General features: G+C 42.2%; 1 protein-coding gene across 6 annotated transcripts in view; it reads right to left on the bottom strand.

Moving 5' to 3' along the window:
- Positions 1-5050: 5050 nt before the first annotated feature.
- The window catches only part of CEP112 (centrosomal protein 112), a 172143-nt gene continuing 161365 nt past the window's right edge, over positions 5051-15828 (bottom strand). For 5 of the 6 annotated variants that reach the window (XM_075770279.1, XM_075770277.1, XM_075770278.1 and 2 more), the window contains 3 exons: positions 9219-9320; positions 6831-6895; positions 5051-5444 (listed from right to left, as the gene is read on the bottom strand). In XM_075770279.1, coding sequence (XP_075626394.1) covers positions 5441-5444; positions 6831-6895; positions 9219-9320 — 171 coding nt within the window. In that variant the 3' untranslated portion in view covers positions 5051-5440. Of the gene's footprint in view, positions 5445-6830; positions 6896-9218; positions 9321-15828 lie in introns of those variants that run through there. The other variant, XR_012838207.1, reaches the window with a different exon arrangement.

Below are 15828 nucleotides of genomic sequence, written 5' to 3' on the forward strand. Positions count from 1 at the left end.
CCTGGGGGAAAGGAAAACACGGCTTCATGGGTTGGAGGTGTTCTCAGGCTGCTGGTGAGGTCAAATGGAAATACTAAATACAGCATTCAAGATATCCTGTATGGTCTGTGAGCATCAATTACCTACGCAGCTGAGTTGGCACTTTGAAGTTTCATCCAACAGAGCTTCACAAACATGAGCTTCAGCACCTCTTCACGGAAGAAGCTGCGAGCACCTTCTGCTAGCAGGCTACGCAACGTTCCCTGGCACAGCGGCAGTGTGCAGCAGAGCCAGGAGCAGCTCCTGTCTCCCAGTGCCAGTTCCCCATCCCTTCACTGCGCTGTCCTCCAGCGGGAACCTGGGACAAGCGACATTTCACCTATTGCAGCCCAGGGAAGAGGAGGGAGAGGGGAGGAAGAGCTGATTAAAATCAGAGTTTTCATTCAGAGTTTTCATTCTAGATTCAAATCTATACTGAAATTAGTCAGCCAATGACCTCATCCAACAGCGATGAACGAACAAGAAGATGACAAGCAAGTGTCGATAAGTCTCAGAAGACGTAACATCATTCCTGAGCACAATTAAACGCAGCCTTACAAACATCCAGGCTCTGACTGTTCATGAAATCCATATGGAGTCATTAGCCTTCTTAGGTCTGTTTTTCCACCACCCTTAGATGCAGAATGAGAGCCTGACCATATAAAAACTTACTGAGATTTAGGTACACTCTGAATTTAAAGAAAAAGAGCCATTTCTGAGGACTCCCTTTCTAAAAATGCTTGCTCTTGAAGAAGAGTGGTCAACTGTGAATCCACAGGCCATTGCAGACAAACTGCGATCGAGCAGCTACATCTTCAGTGCCGTGTTAGATGGCTGAGTCTGTGCTACAGCTAGCGGTGGAGTTCAGCAGGGAGGAAAGCAGCTGGTCCACAACTGCATCAGTATTGTGTGTTACGGGGTAGGTGGTACCTCTGAGGTCACAGACTGTCAACTAAACCTCATTAGACATGTCCTGCGCCCTCCAGGAGTTCTCAGCGCTACTGCATTGGTCCTCAGTGAAGAGACAAGGGTGGTTTGGTAGAGTCCTTAATTTCAGCTCAGGATCACTTTGACCAACAGAATTCTTAGGAATTCTAAGTCCAGAATTTTAATCAATTCCTTGAAGCCTTTCTTTGGGCAAAACTGGGCAAAGTTAACTTCCGCATTAGTTTGGCTGGGATAAGACAACTGCAGAATTAGGACCCACAACCTTCTTTTGAAATGATGGCCAAATCTGCCTGTTGTTAAACTTCGATATCAGGCTTCAAATGGGAGAAGAACAAGATTCCTAAAGTATAAATCTGGTGAATAGATGTTACGAAGTTGGAAGTATTGTGTTCTAACTGCCCAGCTGATATAAAGGTATTCCTTTACTTTGCTCATTTTACGAACACACATTTCCTTGTTTTCCGTCCTAAGTCTGACACACGTGCTGACATATATAATGCACATCTCCCTTTCCACTAAGCTATATGCTTGTGCAGCATGTGAGACAAAACAGGCTGTTGGGACCCAGCTGTGCAGATAAAATTGTTCTAGAGAGCTGCTCAAAGGAGGTCCCAGCTCTAAATTCTCCTTCTGCGAAGGTAATCCGTGCGCCCAGCTTCCCAAGGCTCTTCCGAAAATGCTGCCTTGAGTATTGGATATACCTGGGTTAAAATGAAAATTAAGTTCACCATTGCTAGCAACAGCATTAGGAGAACCATCAGGAAAGCAAAGGTCTTTTCTCCGAAGGAGGCCCTGAAGCAAGTGCAGCACGTAACGGCCAGTAGCCAGCAGTTGGGTTCATGGGATGAAGGCTGGATCGGCAGGGATCAGCATCAGGGGCTGCAAAGCAAGGGCATGACACAAGGTCTTCATGCTTTTCTATTACCATGTTTGTCTGGCAGTGAAGGAGAGATCATCTCATGGTAGCAAATGGTAAATAAATAAGATTTTGTCCAGGGGCTTGGCTTTTTTTACATTATTACAGTTGTGGGATAACATGAAAGAGCGCTGCATAATTGCTACATAGAAGTGTTACAAACGGCTCCCAAATGCAGCACACACACGGATGCTCTTTGTCTCTCACATTTTTGCAGGATCAGATCCTTCTTCAGTCTTTTCAATGCTTTTTCCAAAAAAAAAAATAATTTCTAGTTTAGGGAGGAAAAGTTTTATTCAATTATCGTCTTTTTTTTTTTTTTGGTTTGAATTGACCAACTGTGTATCTTCCACAGGCTTTATCAAAGAAGCCACCAGTACCAGAGCACATCTAATTTTAAGTGGGCTTTAGTTGGCAGACTTAAAATTGATCATGTATTTTAGTTTCAGTAACTCGCAATTTCTGCACTCTTTGATAGCGCACTTTAAAGAACAAGTCTTCTTTAATGACAAAGGCTTAAAAGAAATGACCTTTCTGAACAAAATATCAAAGCTTAGAAAAGATAGTTCCTTGAAAAAAAAAGTCTGAATTAAAATGACCTTGTGTTCTGAAACTTTTTCATACAATATCTGACGTTTTACTTTTCCTTTGTACCCTCAGAACGAGACCAAGTATAATTTAGTAGTGTGGTGCCTCCAGTACATTTTGTGATTTGGGAAGGACTTGCAGTGCGTTAAGATAATTAAAAAAATAATAATAAATCAGATCTCATATACACTATCAAGCCTGCTCGTCGTTAGAATCAAAGCTGTGCATGCTTTTCAGGAAATTCAATAAAACACGGTAAGATATTCTAGTGATCGCAAATATTTTCTTCTAGTCACAACAAAATCTTTTTCCTTGCAGCAAAATCATTTCTCAGTTTGAAACCACAGTCGGTAGAGATTTGGGCAAGTAACAGGCGTATCTGCTGTCACCAGGACAATTAAAGCAGTGTTGGAGAAGAAAGCAGAGGGCTGGGAGGAGGGAGGTTGTATCCCTTTTCTTCCAACTGCACCAGAAATGAGCAGATTTGTTACGTGTAACACAAGAACTGTGAGTGGCACTGAAATAAAGTGTCACCTTGATAAGGGTCACCTCCCTTGACACTGGTGAAAAATGTTATGATGCCTTTTTCTTGCAGGGTTTTATACAGAGTGAAACAATCCTCTCTCCCACAGCAAAAATCAGTAAAATTAAATAAATAAAAAGTACAAATAAAGCTCTAGCTGTACTCAAGCTGGTTTCACCAGAGCTTGTTTTATGGGCAATTAAGTCAACTACTGGCAGCTGGCAATTCCTTACCTAGCAGGTGGAAAGAGAGGTAGAGGGCAAGTAATGTCTATGAAAACACTTCACATCCTGCAATTTGGACTCTAACTCTCACTTGTTACAAAAATGATCAAAGAAATGTTAACAGTAACTACAAGAGAACTCCAACCAACCTTCAATTTAATTTCTTATCAGGTTTACAAGCAGCTTCAAAATGATCCTCACACTGATGCTGGAGCCTTTCCCAGAGTTTTAAAACTCCCAGACTGACCAAGATCTACTTTTCACAAGCTGCTTTTTGATCATCAGTGACATCAGCAACCCAATTCCATCACAAAGAAGGAAATTGAGGCCTGAATTCAAGTAGCTAGAAGAGAGTCCGTGTATTCCTTTACCGATGTACCCCCCTTTACGGGTTTCAAAAGCACTACGGCCACCCAGATACCATGCAAAACCACAAGCAGAACAGCAGAATCAAAAATGCCTCGTTCCCTTCACGCACGAGAAGACAGGTTTCACAGTCCCAACACCTGCCATTTGGACGCAGGGCCATATCCAGCGGGTAAACCCCAGCGCACGCAGCCTGCAGCCCTCTGAGCTCCGGGTTGCTTCTCCCAAAGAGCCCAACCATCGCTGCCATGGGCCTCGCTGAGTAAATACACTTCATTTTACTGCCCACAATTAACTAAATGCATCCTAACAAATTCCTCCTACTAAAACTCACCGTTGCCCCAGGTGAGGCTTTGTGGCACCTGCCGCAGCACCTCCTCGCTTATCAGAGCCATGACAATCCCTTATCTATAATTAGAAGAATCACTTGTTGATTCAAGGAAGGTGGAAAACCTGCCCAGGCCCAGACCAGACTGACAATCAGCAAAGTTGGAGCCTGTATTTGGCAAGGAGCTCCCCGCCGGCGCTGCCAGGAGGTGGGGGTGGATGGAGCCCAGCCTGCCAAAGCCTCTCCTCATTGATCTCCATGCCAGGCGGAGATAAGAGCGCAGCTGCTGAGCTGGGACTCGGTGGGACAGCCGCCTCCAGCCACGGGCACTCAAGTGGTCCAGGACCCTCCGAATCCTGCCCGCACCGCGGCGTGTGAGCCACCAGGGCGAGGGAGAAGTGGCCGTCCCCGTCAGCAGCGATACGGAGGGTCTCGCTGCTGCTGCCAGTGCCACAGCTGGACTTAGAAGACAGGAATTTCTGGCCCCCTCTCAAACACTCAGACCGTTAACTGTGCCTTGATACGAACGCTGCTGGCAGGATGGTGCCTAGGGAAAAAAAAAGCTATTCTTGTATTCGGCATATCTAAATTTACAGATTACAAATGTACTAATGTACACTCTGGCTCACGGATGGCCAAGAGATAAGGAAGCCTTCCCATGCCTGGGAGGCAGAGCCAGCTCTGGGGACGACTCCCAGTCCGGGTCCTTCAGCTTTCCACTGCGGCTCAAACCTCATCCCTGCAAACCCTCGGAGTCTGCTTACACGTGCCAGGATCATCCAAGAGAGCCTGCACGCGCCCGTGCGGAATCACAGCTGCGCCCGTTACGGCTCTTTTTCAATAACGCCCCGTAACTGTGTTATCAGTAAATGACAAAGGACCTTCCCGTGACCGGCGTATGCAACCCCAACGACAGATATAACTGGCAACGGTGGCTACATTTGTCATCGTGGTGTTTTCATTCTCGCTACAAGATTTTTCCTTGAAACACAGCATGAAATATTTTCCCAGTTAACAAAGCCATACAAAACTCTCCTATGCACTGTGGCTACTTAGGTGAGTGAGATGCCCAAGCAGGACAATAATGTCAAAACAAAATAGTACAAAATAATAATATTTTAATATTATGTAAACACATGGACACAAAACAATGTCAAAATATGTTAAAATATCTTGGACAATAATAATAGAAAATGGGATTTCCTTCATGTATAAAAGTGAAAATAATGGTAACAAAAATATTAGTAGAAGAAACTCTACTCGCTCAGTAAGCAAGCTCAGCACAGAGTCAAACACAGTATATCGAAAGCATAAGTCTGTAATAAGATAATGATAAAAAAATAATGGAAGGAAGTTACAACTAAAAACATGCTGGCACGAGCAATGGATGTGTTTTCATGAACTTCATTACATTTTATGCGCTAACAAAACAGCCACTGATCTTTGCATTTTAATTTACAAGAGCCAAATCTTCAAACCTATTCAAAGCAGTCCATTTGGCAATCGAAGAAATCCAACAGCTCCAGCGGCTACCTGAAAAAGAAGAGAATCTCATTAGGTATATCTTATTATTCTCACAGCAAAACCACAGCAGGCTGAAGCCAGGGCTGGGTCCGGCCGGCAGCGGGGCTGGATACGGCCGCGACGGCTGCTGTGTCGGGTGCTGGAGCACGCAGGGGAGCGTGCCGCGGCGGAGCTGCGTTACCTCTGCACCACGGGCACGCACGTGTGTTAAAGAGGCAAAAAGCGGTATTCCAGTGAATGAGGGTCAGGTAAACGCTAACGCAAAATTTAGCGTGAACGTAGCCTTGGAAAAAAAGATCTGGGCGGGAAGATAACATCCCTGAACGGAAGCAGCACAAAAGCTTCTAGAGACGACGAGCAAACGTCGCGGCAGCCGCGCCGGGAGAGGAGCTGCTGTGTGCCGTGCTGGCTGTCCCTGCCCTTCCTCTCCATCAGGACGTGGCTGGGGCTCCTTCCACCCCTGGCGCTTCGGTCATTTGTGGCCTGGCCTGATCTAGTGGTACATGATTAGTCATCTTTTTAAATAGCTGTTCTCCTAGCTGTGAAGGCACTAATTCAGAATAAGCTTGAGACAAAATGCATCCCTTTCTAACGCTACTGCTGCTGTTGGAGAGAGTCTAGAGACTACAGTACAGCTTTATATTTATCTAACAAAGCTACCTACACTGGACATATTACCAAGAATCTACAACATTTTCAGTTTCCAATTAGCTTTAGCTATTTCTCGTTAACAAAAATTTAGGATTAATATTTTCAGACAGCTTTCACACTCGTAACATTTTTTGCAATGTTTAAATATCTTACAAATTTTTAGGCTATTTTTACAAGCACGCATTCTTATTTGCAGAAATCCTCATGTGAAAGAAGAGAGGATCATCAAAGTCTACAAATGTAAAAAAGATGGAGTGGCTTTCCTAGGAAGTTTCCTTTTACTCACCTCTCCATGTGAATCACTTACTCTAAAGGCACAGCAAGGCTTTTTATGGCTGCAGCACTTGCCATAATTTATATTGGAGGGTGTAAACGTCTGAAAAAAGCTCAGGCTCACGAAGATCCGGTACTTTGAAGATGGGATCTGTAATATTCCGCATTGCATCATTGTTTTCTATCTTAAAAGGAGGTGGCATCACCGCAGAGCTGCAGCTGTGCGCCGAGCCAGTGTCTCATCATGAACGTCGAGGCAAAGCCCAGACTTGTAATGCACCTGCGAGTTCTCTAATCTTGCTCTAATAGTACTGACTAAGCACTGGGAAAATTCTCAGACGCTTGTTTACTGAAAATAAGGATCTTTTAAAACTGCAACCATATTTGACTGTTTTAATTAAGCCGTAAAACTTCAATAACTGGGATCCACAGGTGTGAAATGGTACAAATTGATCAAAGATAATCACGTACCTTCTGGCGTGGTAGGCGTTCAGCTCTTCCTGGAGGACAGAGACTCTTTTCTGCAGAATATTTACCTGTAAAATACATCTCACGTGAAAACGGTGTACAAAATTCTAATTAATACGTTTACGCTCATTTCATAAAGCGTGTTTTTCTCGTTTACCCTGCCTAAATAAAATGCAATATCCCTTTAGCTGCATACTAGAACTAATACTTGATAGAAGACTGTTAGCACGGCCTCCCCAGCCCCGCTCCAGCCGCACACTACTTACTCCTTTCAACAGGTTTTAAACTCAGCTGGTGGTACCGTACGGGTTATGCAAGGGTTTGGGAGCTCCAGTCCCACTCTCCACTCCCATACGAAGCCTGTGCTCCGATCCCCGCACTTTTGCTCTTGCGATGAAGGTACTCACCTGCTCTTGAAGTGTATGAAACAATGTTTTTTAATACACCGTGGCCACTTTTGGATGGCTCATCAAGAGTGGACAATCAGGCAGCGCACTTTATATTTAGCAACATTTTTAGTAAACTTTGCCCAAGCCTCAAGTATTTTCTTTTTCTTTATCACTGCTTGGTGCTTTTACCCAGCCTACCCTCTTCATCCTCCTCCAACAATAAATAATCCTGACAGGTGCAGAGATTCCACTGCCCTTCTTGTCTGATGTTTTCAAACAGGAATTTCAACAATTTTCAAAGACCAGGACACCTGTGCTTCAGAAAGAGCCTCGCTTACTGAGGGGTCTGCGACGACAGCGTACCGCTGGAAATACAGCCAGGAGCTACCTATTTCTGGGATAGCACCCAGGTTTTACTGTGTGTAGTTACTTTTACTCTTTTGAAATGCTGCTGCTGCTTACAGAAGCCCTGCAGGTGGATATCAGATTCTATTTTTTTTTAACTCATTAAAAGGTGTGGTATTCTTATATTAGCTCCAGAGTAACGCTTCCTACCAGACAGTGCTAATAGTCAACCACACTTTAAAAATAGCTCTTCACTATCGACTGGAAATAGATTCGCCCAGTGGTCCTTAACTCTTTATTTCCCACAACTATTTGAATGAGAAAGAGCATCACTTCCAATAGGAATCCCTTGACATGTAAACAGAGTGTTTCCAACCGCAGCGTTGAAGTTGTGTCACTACTAGCAGACAGGAATATGAAAGTTTCCCCCTATGAAAATTACCTACTTCTAGTAAAGGCGCACTTTGCCAGGGGAAGTGTGTCATGCATAGCAAAAAATGCTTAGGCATTGTAAAGAAGGGGGGAAAAAAGGAAACAAAAAGCAAATACATTAAATTACCAATGATCTTCATAGAGAGAGATTGCATAAGAGAAATGGAGAGTTTGTAGATCTAGAATTGCTTGAAAAACGGTCCTGAAAATTGGTAGGAGCGTGTTGGTATCAAGCCTATCCTTGCACACCGTGTCCTCAGGGCTTCTGCTCTTCCAGAGCCCGTGGGCAGCTCGGAGTCACCAGCACTGCCTTGTCTTTCATTTCTTCCCGCGAGCCCAGGATAGCTCCCAGCCCTGCCCAACACCATTCAACGCGCAGTCCTGCACAGGGCTGTACGCGAACTGTGTCAGCCTTTTCTTTGGATTACCATTATTCCACATCTATGATCACTCTTCTTTATTGCTATTTAGCCTTCCTCATGTGAGTTCAGGCAACAATGACATTTTGGTTTTTTCCAGCTCCTGATATACCGAATAGGACAGCATCAAAGAACTTCTGTGGGAACCATGTACAAGAAACACCCAATTAATTAGTAATTCCCTACTTACATTGACACTTTGATATTTCCTGTTTTATAGACTATTTCATATAAATAATATTGATTCTACATTATTTTAGATGAGCTAGTGTTTTGCAATATTACAGAGGAGCTACAGAAGTCTAGTAGAGTCTCTTTATACTGGAAAACGTAGAAATAACACGATGATCGTTTGGAGCACTATCCAATATTAAAAAGAATATCCCATTTGCTTTATTATGCAGGCTGAAAGAAAACAAAATGATTTCTCCTTCTCTTCTGCACCCTTTACATGCATCCTTTAAATGATTCCTTCAGGAGAAACAGGGTAAGGAAGATGAGAGATAACTGTGTGCTATATTTGAAGGGTTGAGAAAAAAACCCTAATGCTGAATACAGCATAATTTCTACTTTCAATTGTGAACTGAAGCAAAATCTGGGATCAAAAGATACAATACGGTAGCTCTCAAGGTGAGGAAACTGGGGGAGAAAAGCCTCCTGAAAGATGACTGAGAAGCAGGTGAGTGCTGCCGTAATTTGGTTTTGAGGCTCATTCAGTATTTTTGGCCAAATTTTAGATGGTCATAATTTCTTTCTTGAAGAGATGATTTTTATCTGGTCCAAAATGATGATTAAAAAGAATTTACCTGAGATTTTAAAGATACAATGGTGTCTTCAAGTTCCTGTCTCAAAGATGCTGGCATCAGACCTTTGAGTGTGCTTTCATATTCTTGTCGTATATGGGTCATCTGTAACAGAACAAAAAGAAATTTATATATAGACGGCTACTCTTGGAAGCCGGAGAGTAACTTCTTTGCTTCTTTTGCCCAAATTGGAGTCCAAGTAAATGCAGAATTGGGATATCAAGGGAAAGGGAAGGAGAGAGAAGAAAGATCAGCAAAGACCTGTAAAGAGCAAAAGAGGTAAAAAAGAGGAAGAAAGGAAAAAGAAAACCTAAGAAGAAAACGTAAGAATAAAGAATATATGGAGAGGAGGAAAAACATAATGAAAAGGAAACAGTAAGGCATTCGTTGGGACATGGTCTGAAGAAGCAATAACCATTCCCAAATCTATCATCTCATTAGACCATTTATACAGACATACACTTTGCAAATGCATAGTCAGAAGTTTTCTTTTTGTCTTTGGTGGGATCTGAACCAGGTCAGTAGAGTGATATTTGCCCCTTACTCCCTTAGACAAGCTGAATTACTGTTTCCCAATATTTTTTTTTACAAAATTTCTCAACTTCTAGGTGCTTTTAAAGCCTTTTTTATTTATTGTGCAACTCTTTTTCATTGCACTTTGTGTCTTCCTCAACTTCATCGATACTATGGGACTTTCAACAAATAGGTTCAAGTATCTTAGACGTTATGAAATCAGATGTTGACACCAAAATGATTACTTCTAAAGGAGGACATTTTAGTCCTTAACCTTATTCAACAGATGCTGAGTAAACAGTGCAGTTACAAAGCGATGTTAAATGAAGACAGATCAGCTGGAAGGATTGTGCTTCACGTCTCTCTGGTGGGGTTGCATTTGCTGAATCTTGACGCAGGAAAAGCACAGAGAGTCTGGTCCAGCTCTGTCCATCGAGTGGCACGGGACTGCTCGCACACTTTTTTACTTGGCTGAATCAGGGCCTCACATCTGTACTTAACTTGCAATAGGATTAACTGCTTAATTCAAATTAAGCAACTACTTAGGTGTTTTTCTGGATTAGCAGCTGAATATGTAAATAAAGGATAAAAGGGATTCAATATCAGATTAACTTATAAAATATCTTTAAACGTTCAAATTGATTCTTTTTTCCGATGATTTACACACCAACGCCATTTTGTGTTAATTTTGTTTTAGTTACCAAATTGCTTAAATCTACCGTTGTGACCACAAATCAAAACCTCACTCTTACATCTGAAGAAGCCACGAGTTGTAACTTCCAGCTCCCAGCTTGCAGGGAGCGCACACGCTTAAACACGTGAGAACCGAACACAAAGTTCACTGCAAGATGCGCCAATTACCATCTTTCGCAAAAAGCAGGTCATGCCAAAATATGCGTTATGCATAATACAATTATCAATACAAAAGGAATAAAACAATCTGATGAAACTTTAGGAAAATTCTATCTGTGAGTCATTCCAACAGGCAGAAGAAATCTCCAAATCTCTATGCAAATAGGCAATTAGAGGCTTTCCTTGTGAGCTGCAAGTGATGCCACTATGCAAATCTAAAGAAAAAAAAAATGGTGAGACAGGAAACCTTGTTTGAACTCTGCTTGTATATAACCCAGTGATCAAAATTTACATTTTTGAAAGTTACTCCGATAAATTTATGCTACTACTTTTATAAAGGCTTACAAAGCTACGCATAGGTGCTTTGCCAGGATAAATATTTTCTGAGCCAACAGCTCATTTGGGTGGGGACCTTGATAGAGCAGAAACATATATTTCAGTTAATTCAACATGTTACATTTGGTCGTGGTGAAACGGGAGCAGAAACAGGCAGCTAGAACAGCAAAATGCTTTTATTGCCTAAATTATGAAGAATGAAGATCTGTTTCATGATTAAGAGGATCTGGATGATCGATCACCTTGCCAATACATTGGGGTGACCCAACCAGCCCAGAAACTCCATCGCAGGGGCCTGACTCGCACTCAATCTCTCCACATACAGGCGATGCAGAGGTCAGGAGCTGAGCCTGGACTCCGATAAAACTCGTTACACCACGACCTAGCCATGCCTACAGAGCATCTGGGACTCGCACCAGCTTCCGCAGGTGCCAGGCACGCAGCAACAGCCCCTTATTGGGATTTTTCCTAGAGGAAAGTCAAGAAAGTTTCATTCTGAGTAGATGCAACAAAAATTTTAATACAGCTCTGTGAGCGAAAGAATAATGTTCTAATTGGGCAACAGTCTTCTTTCAACCAGATCACAGGTTTTAATAGTTTAATCTGCAAGTGTCCCTTAAATAGATGCTTTCACAACGCTGTTAACGTTTGCTATTAACTCTGCAAAGGAGCAAGGGGATTGTTCCCTTTTGACGAAGGTGTTTTTTGGAAAATCAGGAAGAAATACCGATTGTGCTTTAAAGTACAGATATATATTACTAGGTCAGCTGAAAATGGAGAGAGAAAATGAGAAATAAGCCCCGATGGCTGCAGTATCGCTTGGGGCTGATTTTGTTATTTCAGAGAGAAGGCGTGCACTTTTTTTTGCAGTGAAAACTGTTCTTTGGCATACAACTGCAATTTGTTTGTTTGCTAAGACAAAATATGTTACTTTCGACTGTGCTCACTAATAATTGCATCACAATAAGATGAAAATAAGATCCCAGCTGTTTCCTGTCATATTATGATAAACAACATGCTGATATTTTTGGCTGAAGTTACTATCAAGGTTTATTGACCCGAGAGATTAAAATAGTGCATGGCAAAAATCTGAATCACTTCTTACAACTGAAAAATAACATATAGTGGGCTAATGCATACAAATTTTAATGCGGGAAGGTTTTTATTTTTTAACACTTATTTTTGACCAATGAAAGCTATGTCTGCAGGGATTTTTTTTTTTTACTTTTTTTTTTTTTTGGTGCCTTAAAGGCTTTTTTGTTCTTTTATAGCCTCAAGCTGCCTCCCTAGGATCCACAAATACTGTGTCTCCTCTTGCACTCTTGCGAGATGTTTAAAATTGCAATTCTTCAGCCCTCAGGAGGGCTTTAGTCTGCTGGATGAGGATAGCTCTATTTCATTTACTGTTGCATTCGCTTTTCTTCAGTCCTGAAAAAGCTTTTTTTGAAAATTAATTTTGGTGAGTTGATTTAATCCATGAACCCCCAGGAAGGTTTTATAGCTTTTAATATTAAGCTGCCACACTGGTCTTTGTTTATTCAGGTTGGTGGCTAACATATGAGGTTTAAAGTTTTACCATCAATCATCTTTGGTGTCAGTAGAAACAACTGCCAGCTGAAGCTGCCACACATAGCTCATGTGTGCTTAGTCACATGAGAAATCAGAAAAAAGAAGACACAAATATTCACACGGTTATACAAAGTGATGCATAAAGCAGGGAAGTTATAATTTCACAGACTGCAATGAGATCTTGTCATAGTTGAGCACTGACCATTCTCAAAAGAGATAAAAGTTGGTTTTGATGCCCAGAAGAGAACTATCCAAACCGGAGCTTTCCAAACCAAGCAGTCAGGCCTGGCCCAACGCTTTTCAGCAGCGAAAGACGAGTTTCAATTTTACTACTTCAAGGACTCTTCAGGTGGCACAATTCAGTTTTGCTGCTATTCCTCATTTCTAAAAGCTTCAGAGGATGTTTGTGGGGCTGGGTCAGAAGCAGAAGGGAGGACAGGACCGAAGTCCCATCGGCACTGTAGTCATTCTCCTTCCTTTTTGAAAGAAACAACTTAAGCACATCCAGGAGAAATACAGCACCTTCAAGATGACCAGATGCATTTTAGTCCCTGTGCTAAGAATAGCCTGGAAAGCAGAGGATATTCTGCTTCTCTTCCATGCTTTGCTATACGGCCACGACCACGCCAGATCTTCTTCAGGTTTGAGACAGCCAGCTCTCCACTTCTTACTTCTGAGAGGTCTGTGATGCTGCGTTTATAATCCAGAACTCACTGGCCCTGGTGCAAAATCCTCATCTCATTAAAAAAAAACAAAAAACCAACCACTTTAAAAAACCAAACCCAAACGCAATCTTCTCCAGATTGCCCAATTGCAAATTACTTGATTTGAACCAGAGAGGCATAAGGAAAATGCAAATGAAACCCTGACGTATACATTGCCAAAGCAAATGAAGGCACCGCAGAAGCGTTGTTCAAGTTCCTTTAAAAAAATAAATCTTGTCTCGAAGGGCATAAAGTTAACATTTTATTTATGTCAGATAAGAATCGAAAGGCAGCTCACTTAACTAAGGTGCTGTGGTTTTTTAGTATCTTAATTTCTGCCTGTTTACAATATTTGTGAAGGATCATAATTCCACGTGTGCCAGGAAATACTAAGATAATGACCAAAAGGCCTAATTAGGACCATTTAATTATTATCAAGTTTTCTCCACGTTTCAGGGGAGTAAGATGATAAAAGTAATTTCCTGTCTCTCTCAAATCCTTGCCTGCATGATTTAAACAATGGTATGTTATAATGCTGTTTAAAAGAGAAATCTTTTTTAAAAGGTTATGCGTCTGCTCTGCAATATACTTCTCAAAAGAAGACGTGAAAGATCTGCTGTAATAAATCTGAAAACTGGTTAGGGTACCAAAAAGGTAAAAATAACTCCTTCAGCCTTAGGCAAACCATTTAATCTCAGGCTAAAGTCTCATCCTTCTAAATGAGGATGATAATAACAACAACAATATTGCATAGGTCAGCTTCGTTCAGGTGATGTGAACATCGCTGACGTAATTTTCTGAAAGCACTCTGAAAAGGGCAAGCGAAGGGGAAATTCCTACAATGCCATCTCAATTTAAAAAAAAAAAAAATATAAAAACCCCAACAACCCAAAAACCGAACCACCACCTAAAGAAAGTCAAAGTGATGATTAATCACAGCTCATTTGTGTTGTCCTTAATTGCAGTGACTCCTCCTCTGCTTCTCAGCACTCCTAAACTCTAAGTGAGCATAGCTCTGCTCCCCCCAAACTGCCACCAGTCTACATGGGCCCCTTCCTCCCTCAGCTGGCTGGGAGACCTGGGGAACGTCTATAACCCAGGAACCAAATCTACCAACATCTCCAATTTCCTTAAATTTCAGATCTCTCAGGGTTCTGCTGTAAGAGAATATTTAATTAGAGCTTGAAATCTTCTCCAGTAAGTTTTCCGAATGAAGAGTCAAAGGGTGTATCCATTTTTTTCAATTAAGAACAAGGTCTGAGCGTTTGTCTTTTCACAATATTATCAAATACGAATATCTGCTGCTTTTCAGTCCACGTTCTCTCTTATTTCAGGCAGTGGGAATTTCTGTTCTTACTGTGCAACGTACACTGAAATATGGTTCTTCCAGATTTAGAGAAATAGAATGCAACTTGATACAAATGTTCTCAAGTTCTTAAGAAAAGTAATGAACACTATAAATCGCATGAATTTGGCTGAGCTGAAAACAGTAACCAAGTAAGATCAGCTGAGCAAGTTATTTTGTCAAGTGTACACCATGTTGTTCTCCACTGAGAAAATACTGCTGGAGAACCTCCTCTGTTCCGACAGTTTCAATGAAAGATAAATTGGTGGCATAGCTGTCCTCTTTGTTTTTCTGTCTTTAGCTAGTAAGCCATCTGAGCGTCCAAGACATTTTTGCCTTGTTGTTTTACTAACCCACGGGGACCTCCAGTTATGCCGAGCTGCTCGCTGCACACTGAGCTTTCTGCTCTAAGTCGGTTTGTGTTTTTTTGGTTTTTTTTCTTCCAACCTGCATCCAAGAGGCCTTATTACTTTGGTGGCTTGTATTTCGATCTCCTTCTTTTCTTAACCAAGATCTCCCACCTGGAAAATCCTCTGTTTGTAGTTAAGCGATCTGAGTCTATATAATTCATAGCTGCAAAGGAAGGGAAGGCAGGCAAAACTTTAAAAAAAAACCCGACACAAAAAACACCAGTGGGCTGCATATGGCAAGAACAGCATTCTTGGGATTACGCGAGTTGGAGAGGAATAAAAGCTTTCACTGTCAACACCACAGAACAACCAGGAATGTTGTGGCTAGAAAATTCGCGCTGTTCTCTCAACCTCCCCCTCTCCAGGGCTCCGCTATTGTTCCAGCTGGGATTTGGAGGATCCCCGACTTCTTTTCCCCTCCTTCCAAATGACTCATCGCAGATGCCATCTCTGTCCCCGAGCACTATTTCCTTCAGCTCTTGTCACTGCCAGCCTGCCATCGGCCGGAGGGGTCGTTACTGCGGCAGGAGCGGTCCTCCCCTCCGCGGGGCAGCGGGGGCTCGGCTCACACCCCCAGACCCGCAGCGACAAAACCCGGCCACTCTCCGAAGCTGAAAACACATGGTGTTCATTTCTAGCTCTGTCGACTCCTAATACGCTATCAGGATAATTAAGTCTGAAATAAAGACATAAGCATCTTTGACACCACCACTGGAATGTATTTATGTATTTCAGTTTTACATTCCAGCATGTGTTACCTTCTATATAATCCTTTCCATCCCAGGGGGGCTCAGCAAGTCAAGGTCTCAGTGTCTGATACGCGGAGGTGCTGAGTGCTCGCTGAGCACAGGGAGAGCTGACAAAGCTCAGCAGGATTAGGCTCA

This window comes from Balearica regulorum, chromosome 18 (assembly GCF_011004875.1).
Source record: "Balearica regulorum gibbericeps isolate bBalReg1 chromosome 18, bBalReg1.pri, whole genome shotgun sequence".
Taxonomy (NCBI): domain Eukaryota; kingdom Metazoa; phylum Chordata; class Aves; order Gruiformes; family Gruidae; genus Balearica; species Balearica regulorum.